Raw genomic sequence first — 16347 nt, 5'->3', positions numbered from 1 at the left:
ATGGAAGAAGCCATGTCAGAAAAAAAAAATGCTGTTTAATGCAGAGCCCTGAGGCCAGAGCAGGCTGGGAATGGTGTCCATGTGTCTGTACATCCGAGGGAAAGCATGACCCCATCTCCCAGCAGTGGCGTTCATCTGTCTCTCTGCAGCCCCTGAGCACCACATCCTGGCTCCTACCTCCCTGCAGGGACAAGAGGAATAAGGGGGAGCTCAGTATCCCTGGAGCTGGTGGGGCACCAGAAAAGGGGTGTCCCAACAAAGGGGGGCACAGACCCCTGGTCCCCTGTCCAGCCTGCTCCTCTGACCCCAGTGCGCAGACCCTTGCAAGCAGTGGGATGCGGGAACAGGGCCCCCAGCGTCCCTCCACTGTGAGGGATGACAGCACCCACAGCCCCCAGTGGTGCCCCACCACGTGCCTCCTTACCCTCCACCAGGAGCCGGGCGGTGGAACGATCATCAAAGGCATCGCAGGTGTATGAGTCCTCATCCTCGGGGCCCACGCGGTGGATGATGAGTGTGCGGTAACAGTCCAGGTTGCAGATCTCGTACTTGTCACCGGCAAAGATTTCAGTGTCCCCACGGAGCCAACGCACCCGGCCCCGGGCGTGGGATACTGTGCACTCCAGCGTCGCCTTGTGCCGTGCCAGCACAGTCTTGTCCTGCAGTGGTTTCACAATCCGGATGGGCAGCGCTGGCAGGTGGGGGAGAACTGTTGGCATCGCTGAGGGAGCGGTGTCCCAAGGGGATCCCACGTGTCAGCCCCGGCACATCTCGTCTCCCAGCACCAGTACCTTCCACCTGCAGGCTGGCCTCTGAGCCAGCCAGCCCAGCAGTGAAGCGGATGAGTCCCGCATCCTCGGGGCGCACACCGCAGAGTAGCAGGAAATGCCGGGTACCTGGTGGGGAGAGCCTGGCTCAAGGGGACAGTGATAGGCACCCACAGCAGGTTTGGGGCAGGGATCCCCCCACTTTGTCCACACAAACTCCTATTGCTTGAATTCACCCCCTCCCAGTCCCAAATTGGGTGCAGAGGTGCCTGCCCAAGACGGGAGGGGGTGCAACGCCCGGCAGCAGCCTTGCACCCCCACCTTCTTGCCGTATCTTCACTGTGCTGGAGACCTTGATTTTCTCCCCGTCCCGGAACCACTCGCCCTTCACGTCCTCATGCGACACCTCGCAGGTGAAGACGGCGTTGTCCCCCTCCCGCACGCAGGCATCCTGCAGGTCCTTCATGATGCAGACCTGGCGCTCTGCGGGCAAGAGGCAGGGTGCCAGGGCAGCCAAGGACAAGGGAGAGCAGGTGGCACAAGGTTTGGGGGTGCACCTGTTTCCAGGAAGGGGGGTGGCTGTACCCTGGACGTGCAGCGTGGCGGAGGCCTGGCAGTCACCTGCATCGCAGGTGTAGGCGCCAGCGTCAGCCAGCTCGCAGCGGCTCAGCTGCAGGACACGGCGCCGACCCACTGAGTAGATGCGGCAGCGGGGCCCTGGCCGCAGTTCCTGCCCGTCCTGCCCGGGGAGTGCGCGCTCAGGGGTGCAAGGCAGCACCCAGCTGCTTCACAGCCCTCATCCCCTGCCTGCAGCTCTAGCAGGGAGGGCAGTGGCCAGGGGGTGAAGCAGGGAGGACACAGCTGGGTGCTGCTGGAAGGGATCTAGGCAAACCCTCACCTTGAACCACTTCACCTCCACGCTGGGGCGAGACAGCTCACACTCGAAGCTGGCAACCCCCATCTCCGTGACTCCCATGTCCTGTGGGACCCTCACCATAGTGACTGGAGGCTCTGAGGAGAGAGGATACAAGGAGGCAAGGTTTGATAGGGGAAAGACATGAGCTTGAGGATGTGGAGACAGGGAGCTGTTCCCAGGGTGAGGGTGGCATTTGGTGGGACACCACCATGGGCAAGGACTCATCACCAGTGTCCCAACTGGGTCTTGGCTCAGACCCTGGCCACACACTCCCGGGTGACCGTACCCCGCACAAGCAGGCGGGCGCTGCAGCGTAGAGTGTCAGCTGTGAAGGTGATGGTGCCTGAGTCCTGCAGTGCCAACCCCTCCAGCGTCAGGCTGTGTCCGCAGCCCGTGGCGCTGATTCGGCATGTGCCACTGGGCTTCACCCGGATGCCATCCCGCGTCCAGACCCCGGGCACACCGGGGTGAGACAGCTCCAGGTGGAAGGTGGCCGTTTCCTTCTCAAAGGTCTCCACATCTGCCAGCGGCATCCGGATCGACACCTTCTGAGCTGCAAGGGACTTGTGTCCATGAGCAAGTGTCTGCTTCACCCCAGTGACCCTGGCTCCCCAGTCTGTTCTTGCTGGACTGATCCCCTAAATCCAGCCTTTTTACCAGGTGCCACCCCTGCCCATCCCTGACCTGTACGCTCACCTCTCTGCTTGACCACCACTTCCAGCCAAGTACCAGCCCTGCCCACTCTTCCTCCTTCAGCCTGCAGCATCCTTGCAGCAAGCTGGTGCTGCCCCCATCCCATTTTCCATCCCTGTCCCCATTCCTGTCCCCACTGTGGTACTCACGCTCCACACAGAGCCTGGCCTGCGTGCGGTCGTGCAGGCTCTCACAGCGGTAGGTGCCACGGTCGGCATGGCCAAGGCAGCGGATAGTGAGGGTGCGCCGGTGTCCTGACTCCTGCATCTGGTACTTGCTGCTTGGCTGGAGAAGGACACCCTGCTTCAGCCACTGCACCTCGGCAGCCTCGTGGCTCACCTCCACCTCCAGGCACGCGTCCCCCTGCTCCTCTGCCACCACGTCTCGCAGCTTCTGTACGAACAGCACCTGTGCCTCTGCACAGCCCATGCACCAGGTCAGCATCCAGCCCCAGAGTTGTGCCCTGGGCTGTGCCCCAGCCAGCTCCGTCCCTCTCACCTTGCACGCTCAGCCGAGCTGTGCTCACCAGCCCTTCAGCGTTGGCCGTCACAGTGCCCGCATCAGCCGGCTGGCACTGCCGGAGGGTGAGGCTGTGGCACAGCCCACTCCTCGTCACCAGCAGCCGCTCGCCGGGAAACACAGGCTGGCCGTTCAGCTGCCAGGTCACGGCCACATCCTCTGGTGACACCAGGCACTTGAAGGTGGCATCCTCCCCCTCCAGCACTGTCAGGCTCTTCAGCTCTGTGATGATCTCCACCACCCTGGGGACTACAGCTGGGGCATCAGAACATGGCACCAGGGATCCCCTATCCTGTAGAGCTGCTGAGCATCCCTGCACCTCCCACCATCACCATGACCAGCTTTCCCACTGCACCCATGGCACAGGGGTCCCTGGGGTGATAGCCAAACGCAGGTCACAGCTCACCCTGCACTGTCAGCGTTGCCAGCGTCCGGTCATCGTTGGACTCGCAGCAGTACTCGCCGGCATCCTCAGGCTCCACGCGGCTCAGGACTAATGAACGCTCTCGCCCCTCCGCCACCATCTGCCAGCGTGGGCCGGGCACCAGTGCCTGCCCATCCTTCCGCCACAGCACGTCGCCCCGTGCCTTGCAGAGCTCACACCACAGCACCACCCGCTCACCCTGCCGCGCACGCACATCCGACAACCCGCGCAGGAACTTCACCTGCAGCTCTGCATGGCCAAACCCCCCATGTCAGTACCAGCTGCTGCAGGGGTTCCCTGGGCACCCCCACCACCCCCTTGCCACCCACCTCGGACGCTCACGTCGAACTGCATCTGGTCGTTGGAGGAGAGGCAGGTGTAGATGCCGGCATCCTCCTTGGCTACGTTGTGGAGGACTAGGCTGTGCACGCGGCCATCCCGCCGCAGCTCGCAGCGCTCACTGGCCACCACCGCCTGCTGTGGGCCCAGCCAGGTGACATCAGCTCGCTCCATGGACACAATGGCGGAGAGCACAGTGCTGCCACCCTCCAGCACCAACAGCTTCTCCAGCTCCTCCCTCTTGTTCACGAACACCACAGGTGCCTCTGTGCCAGGGGAGTGCCTGGCTCAGATATGCCCCTGCCAGCAGCACTGGCGTGGGATGGGGCATGAAGTATCCCAGTGCTGGGCAGGGGAGCACTCCTGTCCCCAGCATGGGTGAGGGACGCCTCCAGGCTCACCTTTCACGTGCAGAGTGAAATGCACCTCATCATCACCAGCATCGCAGAGGAAGATGCCACTGTCACCCAGCTCCACTTGCTTGATGGTGAGGCTGCGTGCGGGGCCCTCACTGCACACCAGCAGCCGCCCACCCGAACACAGCATCTGTCCATCTTTCTGCCACTGTGCTGCTGCTGTCTCTGGGGACAGCCGGGCCACCATCGTCACACTGTCCCCCTCCAGCACCTCCAGTGGCCTCTGTGCCTCTTCCTTGTTGACAATGCACACAGGCTGGGCTGGGGGTGCAAGGGACAAGGCAGAGTTCAGGGGTGTCCTTGCAGTGTGGGACAGGGCTGGGATGGGACAGCTGTGAGCAGAGGGGCAGCAATGCCCAGGGTGAGTCACCATGGGGCAGGGGGGTTGTGAGGCTGATGGCGATCATGGTGCATCCAGCCGTAGGATGCTGTGAGCAGCTGGGGGTTGCTGTGGGGCTGGCTGGAGGTCACAGTGGGACTTGCTAGGGGTCCTGGTGGGGCAGACATGCGGGCTGGCGGGGTCTGACAGCTCAAAGTCTTCTTGGGGAAGGGGTTCCAGGCAGACACAGTGGCTGAGCCTATTGCTCCTGCATCCCTACCTGCACAGGCAGCTCAGGTGCCAGGTTGGGACCATCAATTTCAGTGTCCCCCCATCCTGAGTGCCTTGCTGGGGATCTGGGACACCTGCCTGAACCAGGCTCTCTTCCACCCTGCCCAGCTCTCCTTCTCCAGATGATAAGGGTCCAGGCTGAGCTCAGCCCTTGGCAGCTTAAGCAGGAGGAACGGCGCCTGGGAGACGGCCAAGGCTAAATTTAACCAGCCCCTGGCTGGGGGAGACGGGAGGAACGCATCTCACCACGACCCTGACATGTCCTTTTCTGACCAACAGCTCCTGAGGGACGGGGGACAGGGCTCCCACCCGCCCCTGCCATGCTGCTTCCCCGGCCTCTGCCATCAGCAGGGTCACAGAGGCATCTCCTCCCCTCGCCCAGGACTGCAGCATGATCCCACTGTGCTGGGGGTGCCCAGGGCGCTGAGCTCCTGCAGGCTCACCCGACACCTCCACGCTCGTCACCATACGGTCACTGGCAGCATCGCAGATGTAGCACCCCGAGTCACCGGACTGCACCCCATGGATGGTGAGCTGCCGCCGCACCCCGTGGGCCTCCATCTGTACCCGCTCACCCGCCTGCACCTCCTGGCCATCCCGGAGCCAGCGGACGGTGGCATCAGGCCGGGAGAGCTCACAAGCCAGCACCAGGTCCTCCCCAGCCACCAGACAGCGATGCTCCATGGCACCTGTGCTGCCCACGATGGTCACCGGTGGCTCTGGGACTGGAGAGATGGGCTGTCACCATGGGAGCAGCAGCCTATGCTGGGTGCTGCAATGGCCAGATCCTGTCTGGATCCCCTCTGGCTGCACCTGGGCAGTGCAGGGGTTTCCAAAGAGCCCTCACGTGGGTGGAGCTGGCTCCCTGTGTCCCCCCACCAGCCTTGCCACGCTCTCTGCCACCCAGCCCAGCCCCACACCAGCCTGGCAGCAGTCAGGGACACACCTCAGTCCTCACCTCCCTGGCCACTCCACCCAGGATGTCCCACTCACCTTCCACAGTGACAAAGAAGATGATGCTGTCGTTGCCGGTGTCACAGAGATACTCCCCTGTGTCCCTGCCCGTGGTGCCCAGGATGATGAGCGAGCGGCGTGCCCCGTCCTCCTCCAGCCGCACGTGCCCTGTGTCCTGTAACTTCTCCCCATCCTTGTACCACTTCACCTCCCCGTGAGCGTGCGAGAGCTGCACCTCCAGCACCAGGTCCTCCATGGCCTGGCAGTGCCGTTGGATTGGCAGGACGTCCCTCTCCAGGATCCTGACCAGCGGATCTGTAGCACCCAGCACCAACAGAGCTGAGGTCTCTGGGGTGTGTGCAGACATCAACCCCTGCCAGGCTCTCCCCTAGGTTCTTGCTCACCCAGCACTTGGACGGTGAAGGCAATTGTGTCATCTGCAGCATCGCAGATGTATTTTCCGGAGTCTTCAGCTCTGGCCATGGGGATGAGCAGGCGGCGGTGGGCACCCTCCTCCTCTAACACGAGGCTGCCTCCAGCCTCCAGCCTGACACCCGCCTTGGACCAGCACACAGGTGCATCCACATGGGACAGCTCACAGTCCAGTGTCACTGTCTCCCCCGGGGACACGGTCACGATGGGAGGAGGCCTGAGAGGCTGCAGGATCCTCACTGGTGGCTCTGCGAGGATGACATGGCTGTGATGCAAAGCAGCATGGGGACAACATGGCCCCGGGGACACCTCTGCTGCCAGACCCAGGCAAGCTTCTGAACTGGGTGCCCCAAGGGGTGGGCACCCACCAGCTTCATGACCATGGAGGAGCCAGTCCCCCTCACCCAGGCTGAGAAAGACCCCACAACTGGAGCCTCATCAGCATCTCCCTGCTCCCAGGTCCCTGCTGACCTGACACCTGGACATCGAAAGAGACGGCCTCATCCTTGCTTTCACAGATGTACTCGCCCGCATCCTCAGCACTGCTCCTGGGGATGAGGAGGCAGCGCCAGGCACCCTCTGCCAGCAGCAGCAGGTTGTCAGTCTCATCCACCTCCAGCCCGTCCTTGAACCAGCGTACAGGAGCACCTGGCACAGAGAGCTCGCAACGCAGCTCCACGCGCCCCGGCGCCCGCACTGACAGCTCCAGTGAGCGCTGTGGAGGCTGCAGGATCCGCACTGGTGGCTCTGCCAGGGACATGAAGGAAGGGTGTGAGACCTGCTCTCCGCACCACACCTGGCTTTGCTGTCCCTACTTACTGTCACCTGCATCCCTGTCCCCATGGGGCTGCATGGATGCTACAGCCTCTTCCCCTAGTGCAAAGGGGCAAGTTGGAGGGCATGAGCATTGGGTGCATGGTGCCAGCCCAGCATATCTGGAGGGGGGCCCCCACCTGCCCCTGTGTGATGCAGCCACATCCCCACCTCTGCAATGCTGAGGGAAGGACACAGGGCTGGGGACCCCATGGCACAGAGCCAGGGCAGAGCTGCCCTTCCCGGGACATCCCTGCTGTGTCACCAACCTGCCACCAAGACATGGAATGAGACAGATGCATCCCCAGTGTCACAGATGAACTCCCCTGTGTCCTGCGGCTGGGCACAGGGCAGCACCAGCCGGCACCGCGGCCCCTCCTGCTCCAACACCAGGCTCTCTCCTGCCTTCACCTCCTCCCCATCCTTGTACCAGCGCACTGGGGCTGCCGGGCGGGACAGCTGGCACCACAGCTCCACGCGCTGTCCGGCCACATAGGTGTGAGGAGCCGCCTCGTTAGAGCCTATGATCCTCACTGGTGCCTCTGCCGGGGGACACACAGAAGGTACTCAGCCATGGTGGTGGGTGAGCCTTGCAGGAGGATAGGCACCCTCTGGGCAGCTCACCGCTCACGGTCACCCTGAAGCTGACAGCATCATCCCCGGCATCACAGGTGTACACCCCCGAGTCAGACAGGGTGGCTGTGGCGATGTGCAGCCTCCGCGAGCATCCCTCTGAGTGGATGGCTTGGACCTTGGTTGGGACCATGGCCTTGCCATCCTTCAGCCAGCAGATGGGGGCATCTGGTGGGGTCACCTGGCACTCCAGTGACACAGGCAGCCCTTCCAGCACCTCCTTGAGCTGCTCTGCCTCAGGCACTGGGGCAATGTGGACCTGCGGGGCTGAGCAGGTCAAAAACCTGTGTCACTTGGCCTCCATCCTACCTGCCCTGGGGCCAGCAGCCAGGAGCGTCTCAGCCCTGCAGTGCTGGCAGATGAAAGGCAAAGGAGCACCAGGGCTGGGGTGTGAGGTGGCAAAATCCACGGGCAGGCAGTGTGGCTGTGCCCTGGGGTGTGGAGGGACAGAACAGCACAGGGCTCTGGGAGGAGGTGGAGCAGCTGACCTGCCCCTGTCCACATCCCCGTCCAGCCCAGGGGCATGGGAAGGAGGCGCTTATGAGGAGGTGAGAGGCAGCTGAGATGCTGCAGCTACCAGTGGGTTGGCAGTGTGAGCAGGGAGTTGAGCAGAATGATAAAGGCAGAGGGCTGTAGCTGTGCATCGCACTCACCTGCCACAGTGATGGTGTAGAACACAGAGTCCCCGCCAGAATCGCAGACAAACTCCCCTGTGTCCTGCGGCCGGGCACAGGGCAGCACCAGCCGGCACCGCAGCCCCTCCTGCTCCAGCACCAGGCTCTCTCCCACCTCTACCTCCTCCCCATCCTTGTACCAGCGCACTGGGGCTGCCGGGCGGGACAGCTGGCACCACAGCTCCACACGCTGCCCGGCCACATAGGTGTGAGGAGCCTCCTCGTTGGAGCTGACGATCCTCACCGGTGCTTCTGCTGGGGAGAGATGTGTGGTTCAGCCGGGATGTGAAGACCAGAGAAGGCAATGGTGGCCATCGCAGCTGTCTGTGGAGCAATGGCTCCACTGGCTTGTTGGTTTTAAGGCTGAAAGGCACCACCTCATCTGCATCCCACACAGCACAAGTGGAGCCCTGCCTGGTGCTCCCTCTGCTCCTCACCCATCACACCTGACAGAAGCATCCGGCTTCCAGCCTGGCTGTAAGTCACTGTCGTGTAAGCCACTGACTTCCACAGTACCTGCCCTGCTCTGTCTTAGGAGGGAGCTGAGTGATGCAGAGGTGGGATACAGGTGGGCAAGCTCCTCATTAGCGAGCCCCAAGCACTGCTAATTGCTGTATGTGTTCCCAGCACCAGCCCCTGCGGCTGCCCTGCAGGGGTGTGCCCGCCTCTCTACCTGTCTCCCCAATTAGGAGGCTGCTGGGTGGACACCCCCCGGGTGGTGCTTCTGTGTCAGCTCGGCCTTGGCATTTGCTCTCACTGCGGTTCAGGCATGTGGCTCGCTTGCAGCCAACATCCCCATCCCTCCAGCTCAGCAGGACCTGGCACACCGTGCCAGATAACAGAGCTTGCTAAACACCATCCTTAGTGGGTTACATACAAAATGTGTGCCACTGCTCACATCTCCCCGATGACTTGAGTTGGATCTTTAAAGCCAGAGGGGCTCCCGGTACAAGCATGAGGTGAGAAGCCCTCCTCTCTCCTGGGAAAAGGTCAGGATGTGGCCCTCACCTGCAGCAGCCAACACCATCTGTCCGTCCATGTGCATTGCAATGGGCTGTAGCTGGCCCAGGCTGTACCATGGTGCTCAGCCAGCTCACGGCTCTGAGCAGGCACAGGGCACGGTGACACCAGTGCATGCTGGCAGCCAAGCAGCAACCCGCCCTTCCCACGGCCCGCAGCTGCCCCATGCTGGGTGTCCGGGCTGCGAACTTCCCAGACAGCGTCTGGCCATAATGCCCAGGCTCAGCAGTGCATCGCAGCCCTGCAGCGCACAAGAGGGGCATGGCGCCGGTTTGCAGCATTCAACCTGCCCCATGCTGAGCTTGCATCCGCCTGGCTCCCTGATCAAACGCTCAGCAGCTGCCTGTCTCCCTGGACCTGCTAAAAGCAATCACGTCGCTGAAGTGCAGCTGGAGATGTTGAGCGGCACCAAAGCAAGGCATGGCAATGTGCCAGCCCTTGGGGGGGAGCACTGCTCTGGCCCAATCCCCACCGTTGTCTCCAAGGGCGCCCCAGCACTCAGCAGCTGCTGGAAAACCCAGAGCCGCACAAGGGTGGCCAGGCTTGAGGCAGGCAGGATCCATGCCACAGCAGCCCCTGGGCAATGGCTGGGATGCCTCGGGGAAACCCAAGCGTGCCACAGCAGCACTGACAGCAGCAGCCGGCCCGGCACTCCTGCCCGAGGGGTGCCAGCCTGAGCCTCCTGGCACACACACTGAGCCCTGCTGGTGACACCAACGCCCAAATCCTGATTGAGCTGGGACAGCCTCTCTAAGACCCTTCCATCTAAGTTGTGCAAAGCTGCTCAGCCAAAAGGCTGAGCTTCAGCAGATGGTGTTTCCCCTCCCGCTCCAGGGAAGCCGGGCTCTCCATGTCCTGCACCCCCGCAGGGTGGACGATGCTCCCACCTCTGCCCAGAGCACACGCTGCCTGTCCTTCCTGCTGGCCATTTTGCCTTTATCACACTAAAACACACCTTTCTTCACCCTGCCCAGCAACTCTCCTCACTCATCCCATTTCCACTCCTACATTCTCTGCCATCAGCTTCATCAATTTGCCACGTATTAACACCATAGAGCCGTTTTACTCCTGCACTCACAGGGCCGCCTAACTGGGCTTTAGCTCTGCTCCCAGTCACCTTCCTGTGGTTGAGGCACTGTGGGTTTTGGGGCCTGCAAGGGGAAGTCTTTCACTCATTTTCAGCTTTCATTATTCTCTGCCAGTCAGCGATGCCAGCAGCTGCTCAAAAGCTGGGGCAGCCATGTGGGACAGCATCCCTTGCTGACACCCAGCAAACACCAACCAATTGTCAGTGTCCAGGCAACAACTAATTTTCAGGCTAGCAATTAACACTGTCCATCAGAGTGATGTTTGACCACAAGTCACCCCGTGCCAGGTGCTCACACCCACTATTTTTAGGAACTCAGAGGAGGGCTTGTTTACCAGCCATGGCAGAGGTCCGGCAAACACCCCAGTGTGGGGACGATGGGTGCCAGCCCTTGGGCAACTGAGTGTTTTGGCCTGGCAGAGCAAGCTGTCCCCTTTGCAGCAGTCTGGTAGTTTTGCACACCAGAGTTGCCACAAAGACCAGCAATTCTGATGAGCAACCCCAACCCCAGGGCAGCAAGAGACAGCGGCACCCACAATGACATGTGCTGTGACACCCTGCACCCCCAAAGAAAGCCCCCCTCCCAAGATACGACTCCACCAGCCCATCTGCATTGCACCCACCTGCCACGGTGATGGTGTAGAACACAGAGTCCCCACCAGCGTCACAGACAAACTCCCCTGTGTCCTGCGGCCGGGCACAGGGCAGCACCATCCGGCACCGCGGCCCCTCCTGCTCCAGCACCAGGTCCTCTCCTGCCTCCACCTCCTCTCCGTCCTTGTACCAGCGCACTGGGGCTGCCGGGCGGGACAGCTGGCACCACAGCTCCACACGCTGCCCAGCCACATAGGTGTGAGGACCCTCCTCGTTGGAGCTGACGATCCTCACTGGTGCCTCTGCCAGGGATCGCATGGGGCTCAGCATGGACACCCAACTGACTTTCAGCTCCCATCATGGGAGCAAGAAGAGGGGCAGGACAACTGTCAGGAGGTGGGGTTCAGGCTCCCACCTGTAGTGCCCAGCTCACCAGTGATGGTCACTGTGAAGCTCATGGCATCATCCCCAGCGTCACAGGTGTACGTGCCCGTGTCCGAGGGACCGGCTGAGCGGAGGAGCAGCCTCCTCACACAGCCCTCTGCCTGCACTGCAATAATGTCATCCAGAGGCACGGCCTTGCCATCCTTCAACCAGCAGACGGGGGTGTCTGCGGGGGACACCTGGCACTCCAGCAGCACAGGTAGCCCCGCTGGTACCTCCCGGATCTGCTCGGCCTCAGGTACTGGGGCGATGCGGACCTGTGGGGCTGATAGACATGGCGGAGGGATGGGAAGCATCCTCCAGCATGAGAGCCCCTGCTGCTCTTCTCCTGGCAGGACCCCATTGCAAGCCCCCTGCTCACCTTGCACGTGCAGGGTGGCTGAGTCCCGCACAGCACCGGACATGAAGGTGACTTGTGTCCCGCTGTCAGCCAGCCGTGCTCCCCGGATCAGCAGTGAGTGCTCTGTCCCGTGGCACCGCACGCTGCACCGGCCTCCTGCCTCCTCCTCCTCCTCCTGGCCCAGTCTAGTGCCGTTGAGGAACCAGGCACCGTGCACCGTGACCGACAGCTCCAGGGAGAACTGCGCATCCTCACCATCCCGCACCCACGCATCCTGCAGCCCTCTCTCCAGGTGAGCTACCGGGGCTGGAGCACAGCTGGACTCAGCCCCGGCAGCACCAGCGAGCAGCGTGCCATGGCACGACATCCCAACTGCCCCCAGTGGAGAGCCGGGGTCCCAGGGGAATGTCCCCAGCTTGGGATCCTCACCCAGATGCACAGAGCCGGGGAACTCCACAGGGCTGCTCCTGCCATGCTCGTTGGTGGCGCAGACGCGGAAGCAGTAGTCGGCCTCACGGGGCACGCTGTCGCCCAGCACCCGCACCCGGCCGGGCAGGTCAGTGGCAAGGCACTGCACCCACTCGCCCCCCGCCGCCTCCCGTCGCTCCAGCAGGTAGCGGCTGGGGGGGCGGTGGTGGGCATCGGGCGCAGGGCACCATGTCAGCAGGGCCACGTTGCTCTCTGCCACGCTCATCTTGGCTGCCACTGGCGCGCTTGGGGGGTCATGCTTCACACCTGCAAGTCACAGCCTGTGTTGCCTGCTTGGGGACGGCAGCAAGGCTCCCGTTGGGGTGGCAGAAGGGATGAGTGGGGCTACAAAGCCTGTTTCTCTCAGGCTCCTCTCTCTGATGGAGAGGATGGTCTTGCTCCTGTGTACCACGGTGCTGGTTACAGGGATTTGTGAGTGCCAATGAAGCTGGGTCCCTGGACCCCTGCTCAAAGCCTCCTTCCCCAGGAAGCCACTGCAGCATCACATCCACAGCATAGTGGGTGCCCACCCCATCTCTTCCCCATGTCACCTACTGTGAATGGGCAGGATGGAGGACACTGGGTGCCTCCAAGCCTGGGGCTTACACTTCACTCGGAGCTGGGAGGACGTCTGCGACTCCCCGACAGTGAAGGAAATGGTGCCTGCGTCCTGGCGGGTCACATGCACCAGCACCAGGAGGTGCATCCTGCCAAAGCTCTTCAGCACGATGCGGGGTGATTCCCGCAGTTGCAGCCCATCCTGGCTCCAGCAAATCCCCTCCAATGCCTCCTGTGTCTCCACGCAGAAAACTGCGTTCTCCCCCTCCATCACATCCAGCTTCCGTGGCAGCCGCTTCGTGATCACCCCTACGGGAAGAGATGCGTGAGGGCTGGGGAGTGATGCTGGGGGGTGGGCTGGGCTCCCCAGGGTGGGACAGAGGAGGAGATCAAGGAGGGGCAGCAACAGGCACCACAGCCAAAAGATGTGAAAGCAGATGCAGGGAGTGGTGGGGAGCCTGGCAAGGAGAGGGATAGCAAGGCAAAGCCTGCCCCCCACCTCGAACGGAGACCTCAGCAATGCTGCGCCCTTTGTCCTTCATCTGGCAGAGGTAGATGCCATCATCATCGGTGCGGACGTCACGGATGGTCAGGCGCCGCAGCACACCTCGCTCCTCCATCACGTACTTGTGGCTGGGCTGCAGCTCCCTGTCCTCCAGGTACCAGGCAGTGGGGATGGTCTCCAGCGGCACCTGGCACTCCAGCACGGCATCCTCCCGCTCCGCCACCTCCACATCTGCCAGCTGCACCTGGAACCGCAGCCGGTGCTCTGCCGCCGGGAGAGACAGGCGCTGAGGGCGCAGGGGGCACTGCACCCCCAGCAGCCCTTCGCTCGAGGTGTTCCCAGCTCACAAACAGCGTTGAGCCCTTGGCCCTTCTCTGCCCCTCTCTTTGGCCTGTGTGGGACAGGCACTGCTCCCAGGAAGCACATCCTCCAAAGTGAGGGGAGCTAGGGCACAGGCTGGGGGGATCCAGCAATGCCCCCACATCTATCAGCAAGTTTTGTGGGACACAGAAGCATGCACACCAGCATGCCATGGCAGGCGGCTCGGCAGAGGAGAGAAGCAGGGTGCAGGCGGGGAATGCACCAGATGCCGGGTCACCCCAGCGGCAGGCTGTCCCCAGCTGTCAGGGCGATGTGGGGGACGGGGCTGCAGCTAGTGCAGACGCCTGGAGCCATGCCCTGCAGGGCTGCCTGCCAAAACCGCTCGGCGCTTCCAGGGGAATTTGTCATAGAGTTACCGTCCTCTGTCCCTGCTGTCGGCTGGATACCCACAGCCCTCCAGGGATGCCACCTCTCTGCTCACAAGGAGTGAGGGGCACAGAGAAGGACACAGCTCCCTGCCCATAGCTCTGTCCAGAGGAGCGTGGGGTAACCCCTAGCTGCACAGGGAAGGAGAGAGCCCAGGGGTGCTGGGCTCACACACAAGCCACCCCTGCCAGATGAAAATCCCTGGACACCTGCAGGACCCAGCCACCCCCAGCAGCACTGGGGCATGCTCCTACCTTTCACCTGGAGCTGCACTGCACTGAGGGTCTGGCCAGCAGTGTTGGACGCGGTGCAGACGTACAGACCCTGGTCCTGGGGTTTGCAGTACAGCACCTTGAGGATGAAGTAGCCTTCTCGGTCCTCGTAGACAAGGTGCCTGCGGCTGGGGGTGAGGGGCTCCCCATCTTTCTGCCAGATGATCTCTGGCTTGGGTTTGCCGGTGACATAGCAGCGAAACTTGGCATGCTTCCCTGCGCTCACAGCAAATGTCTTGGCCCCTGGCTCTCTGGCTGGCACCACACCGTTGGGCACCCAGGACTCTGGTCCCTCACGCTGCCCAGCTGCGTGCCGCCGCCGCCTCCGCTGCTGCCGCTCCACCACCAGCTGGGGCCCGTCAGTGGGGGAGCCATTGGGGAGCCCATCAGGCGGTGCTCGGGGTTCAACCAGGAGCACGGCAGCAGCCAGGGCCTCCCGGGAGCCGCTGCGTGCCCTGCAAACATACACCCCCGCATCTGGTGGCCGGGCACCAAACAGCCTGAGGAAGTGCCAGTCCTCTGGCTCCTGCCCCACTGCGAAGTGGCTGCTCTCAAAGAGGTCAGAGAGCTTGTGCCCATCCTTCTCCCACTCCAGCACCGGGCAGGGCTGCCCAGACACCCGGCAGGTGAACATCACATCCTCCCCACGGCACACCCGAGTGGATGAGGGGGTGACAAGGAAGGCAGGTGCCTCATCACCCAAGCATCGATCCTCCTCCTGGAGCTCTCCCGCCTTCACTTTGAGAGTAGCAGCAGCATAGGTCTCTCCAACACTGTTCCTGGCCTTGCAGACATAGAGCCCACTGTCCTGGGGGGTGGCATGGGACACCAGCAGGCTGTACAGGTTTCCGTTGGCCTCCATGTGGAAATGGCCTGAGGGCTCGATTGGGTTCTTGTCTTTCTCCCAGAGGATGCTTGGCTGGGGGTCACCTGTGATCTGGCAGCTCAGGACTGCGTTGGCACCACTTTGCACCGTGAATGCACGTGGATAGGCCAGGAACCTGGGGGCTCCCCCAAACCCCTCCATCACCACTGCCTCAGGGTTAGGGCAGGGAGCTGGCTGAAGCAGCAGTGGGGATCATCAGCCTGGGAGGATTCACAGACCGACCAGGGTGGGGGCTCAGGCTTCAGCAAAGAGAGCAGCATGGAGCACCGTCAGGAGAGATCTGCACCCAGAGCAAAGCCCCCAGCACCGAGCCCACACTGCAGGAGCATCACCCTCACTCTGAGCACCCCAGCCCCACTGAATATGCTCCTGCCTCAGCCCAAATCACTCATTTCCCAGCCCAGTGGTAACAGAAGAGGTGGCAAAAGGCAGCTCTTTGCATGCCGAGGGATCAGCACATCCACAGCCCAGGCTGCCTGCCCAGGGTCACAGAGGGAGCCCCAGCTTCATGGGAGGGGGGCCCCTGCCTAGATAGGGAGTGCAGGCAGCTGCTCGCTGGGTGTGAGGGATGGGGGATGAGTGAGGGATGTGGGCTGACAGAGGCAGGATGGCCCCAGCTTGCCCCTTCCCCACCCGCAGGGCATTCCTGCAGTATCGGGTGGTGGCAGAGCCACATTCCTGCAGCATCTGGGCTGGCTCAGCAGGCAGGTGCTGATATGGGGCTGTCGCAGGCAGGAGCCACCCAGCCGGATCCAGACACTGCTTCCCAGGCTCAGAGGGGCAAGGGAGTGGGGGATCCCCCTGTGCCCAACAGTCACCCCATGCGGTTATGCCCTGAAGCAGGGGTCCACTGTGGTCCCACAGGCAGGATCCAGCCCTTGGGTACTCAAAGTCGAGAATCATTAGACCCAGAGGGGCAGAGGGCAGGCTGGGCAGATGGGTCCTGCTTTAGAAGAGATCTGCCTCCACCACCAGCACCATGGGTAACCATGCCCACAGTCAGGGGCTAGAGTAGGGCAGGGTGCTCTGTGCCCCCCAGGGCGAGTGCACCCCTGGCTCTGCACACACTATGGCTGGGGCTGGTACAGAGGTGTTGGCCTCCCTCAGGCAGGACAGGGGGCAGAGAAACCAAAATACTCCCTGAACGAGCCACAGGGGACAATGGGAGAGGACCAGTCCCTGAGGAGTGGCAGGGACCCAGGCCAGCTTCACCTCCCAGACCCCTACCCCAGAAAG

At 62.5% G+C, this 16347-nt stretch overlaps 1 protein-coding gene across 1 annotated transcript; it reads right to left on the bottom strand.

Annotated features, from left to right (window-relative positions):
- Positions 1 to 15: 15 nt before the first annotated feature.
- OBSL1 (obscurin like cytoskeletal adaptor 1) lies at positions 16 to 15252 on the bottom strand (the record flags this gene model as incomplete). The annotated part of the gene is made up of 26 exons (XM_082055989.1): positions 16 to 181; positions 425 to 691; positions 792 to 896; positions 1089 to 1250; positions 1353 to 1506; positions 1666 to 1778; positions 1970 to 2236; positions 2526 to 2792; positions 2875 to 3144; positions 3302 to 3568; positions 3649 to 3924; positions 4060 to 4335; positions 5128 to 5409; positions 5678 to 5953; positions 6043 to 6318; positions 6542 to 6817; positions 7153 to 7425; positions 7508 to 7759; positions 8170 to 8445; positions 10921 to 11193; positions 11325 to 11600; positions 11697 to 11981; positions 12105 to 12410; positions 12750 to 13010; positions 13201 to 13470; positions 14208 to 15252. 26 exons carry the CDS (start codon positions 15250 to 15252, stop codon positions 174 to 176), a joined length of 7059 nt encoding a protein of 2352 aa, XP_081912115.1. The 3' UTR covers positions 16 to 173.
- Positions 15253 to 16347: the final 1095 nt, after the last annotated feature.

The sequence above is a fragment of the Streptopelia decaocto genome, assembly GCF_964273445.1.
Source record: "Streptopelia decaocto genome assembly, chromosome: 6".
Classification (NCBI taxonomy): domain Eukaryota; kingdom Metazoa; phylum Chordata; class Aves; order Columbiformes; family Columbidae; genus Streptopelia; species Streptopelia decaocto.
This window is presented reverse-complemented; position numbering and strand designations above follow the sequence as displayed.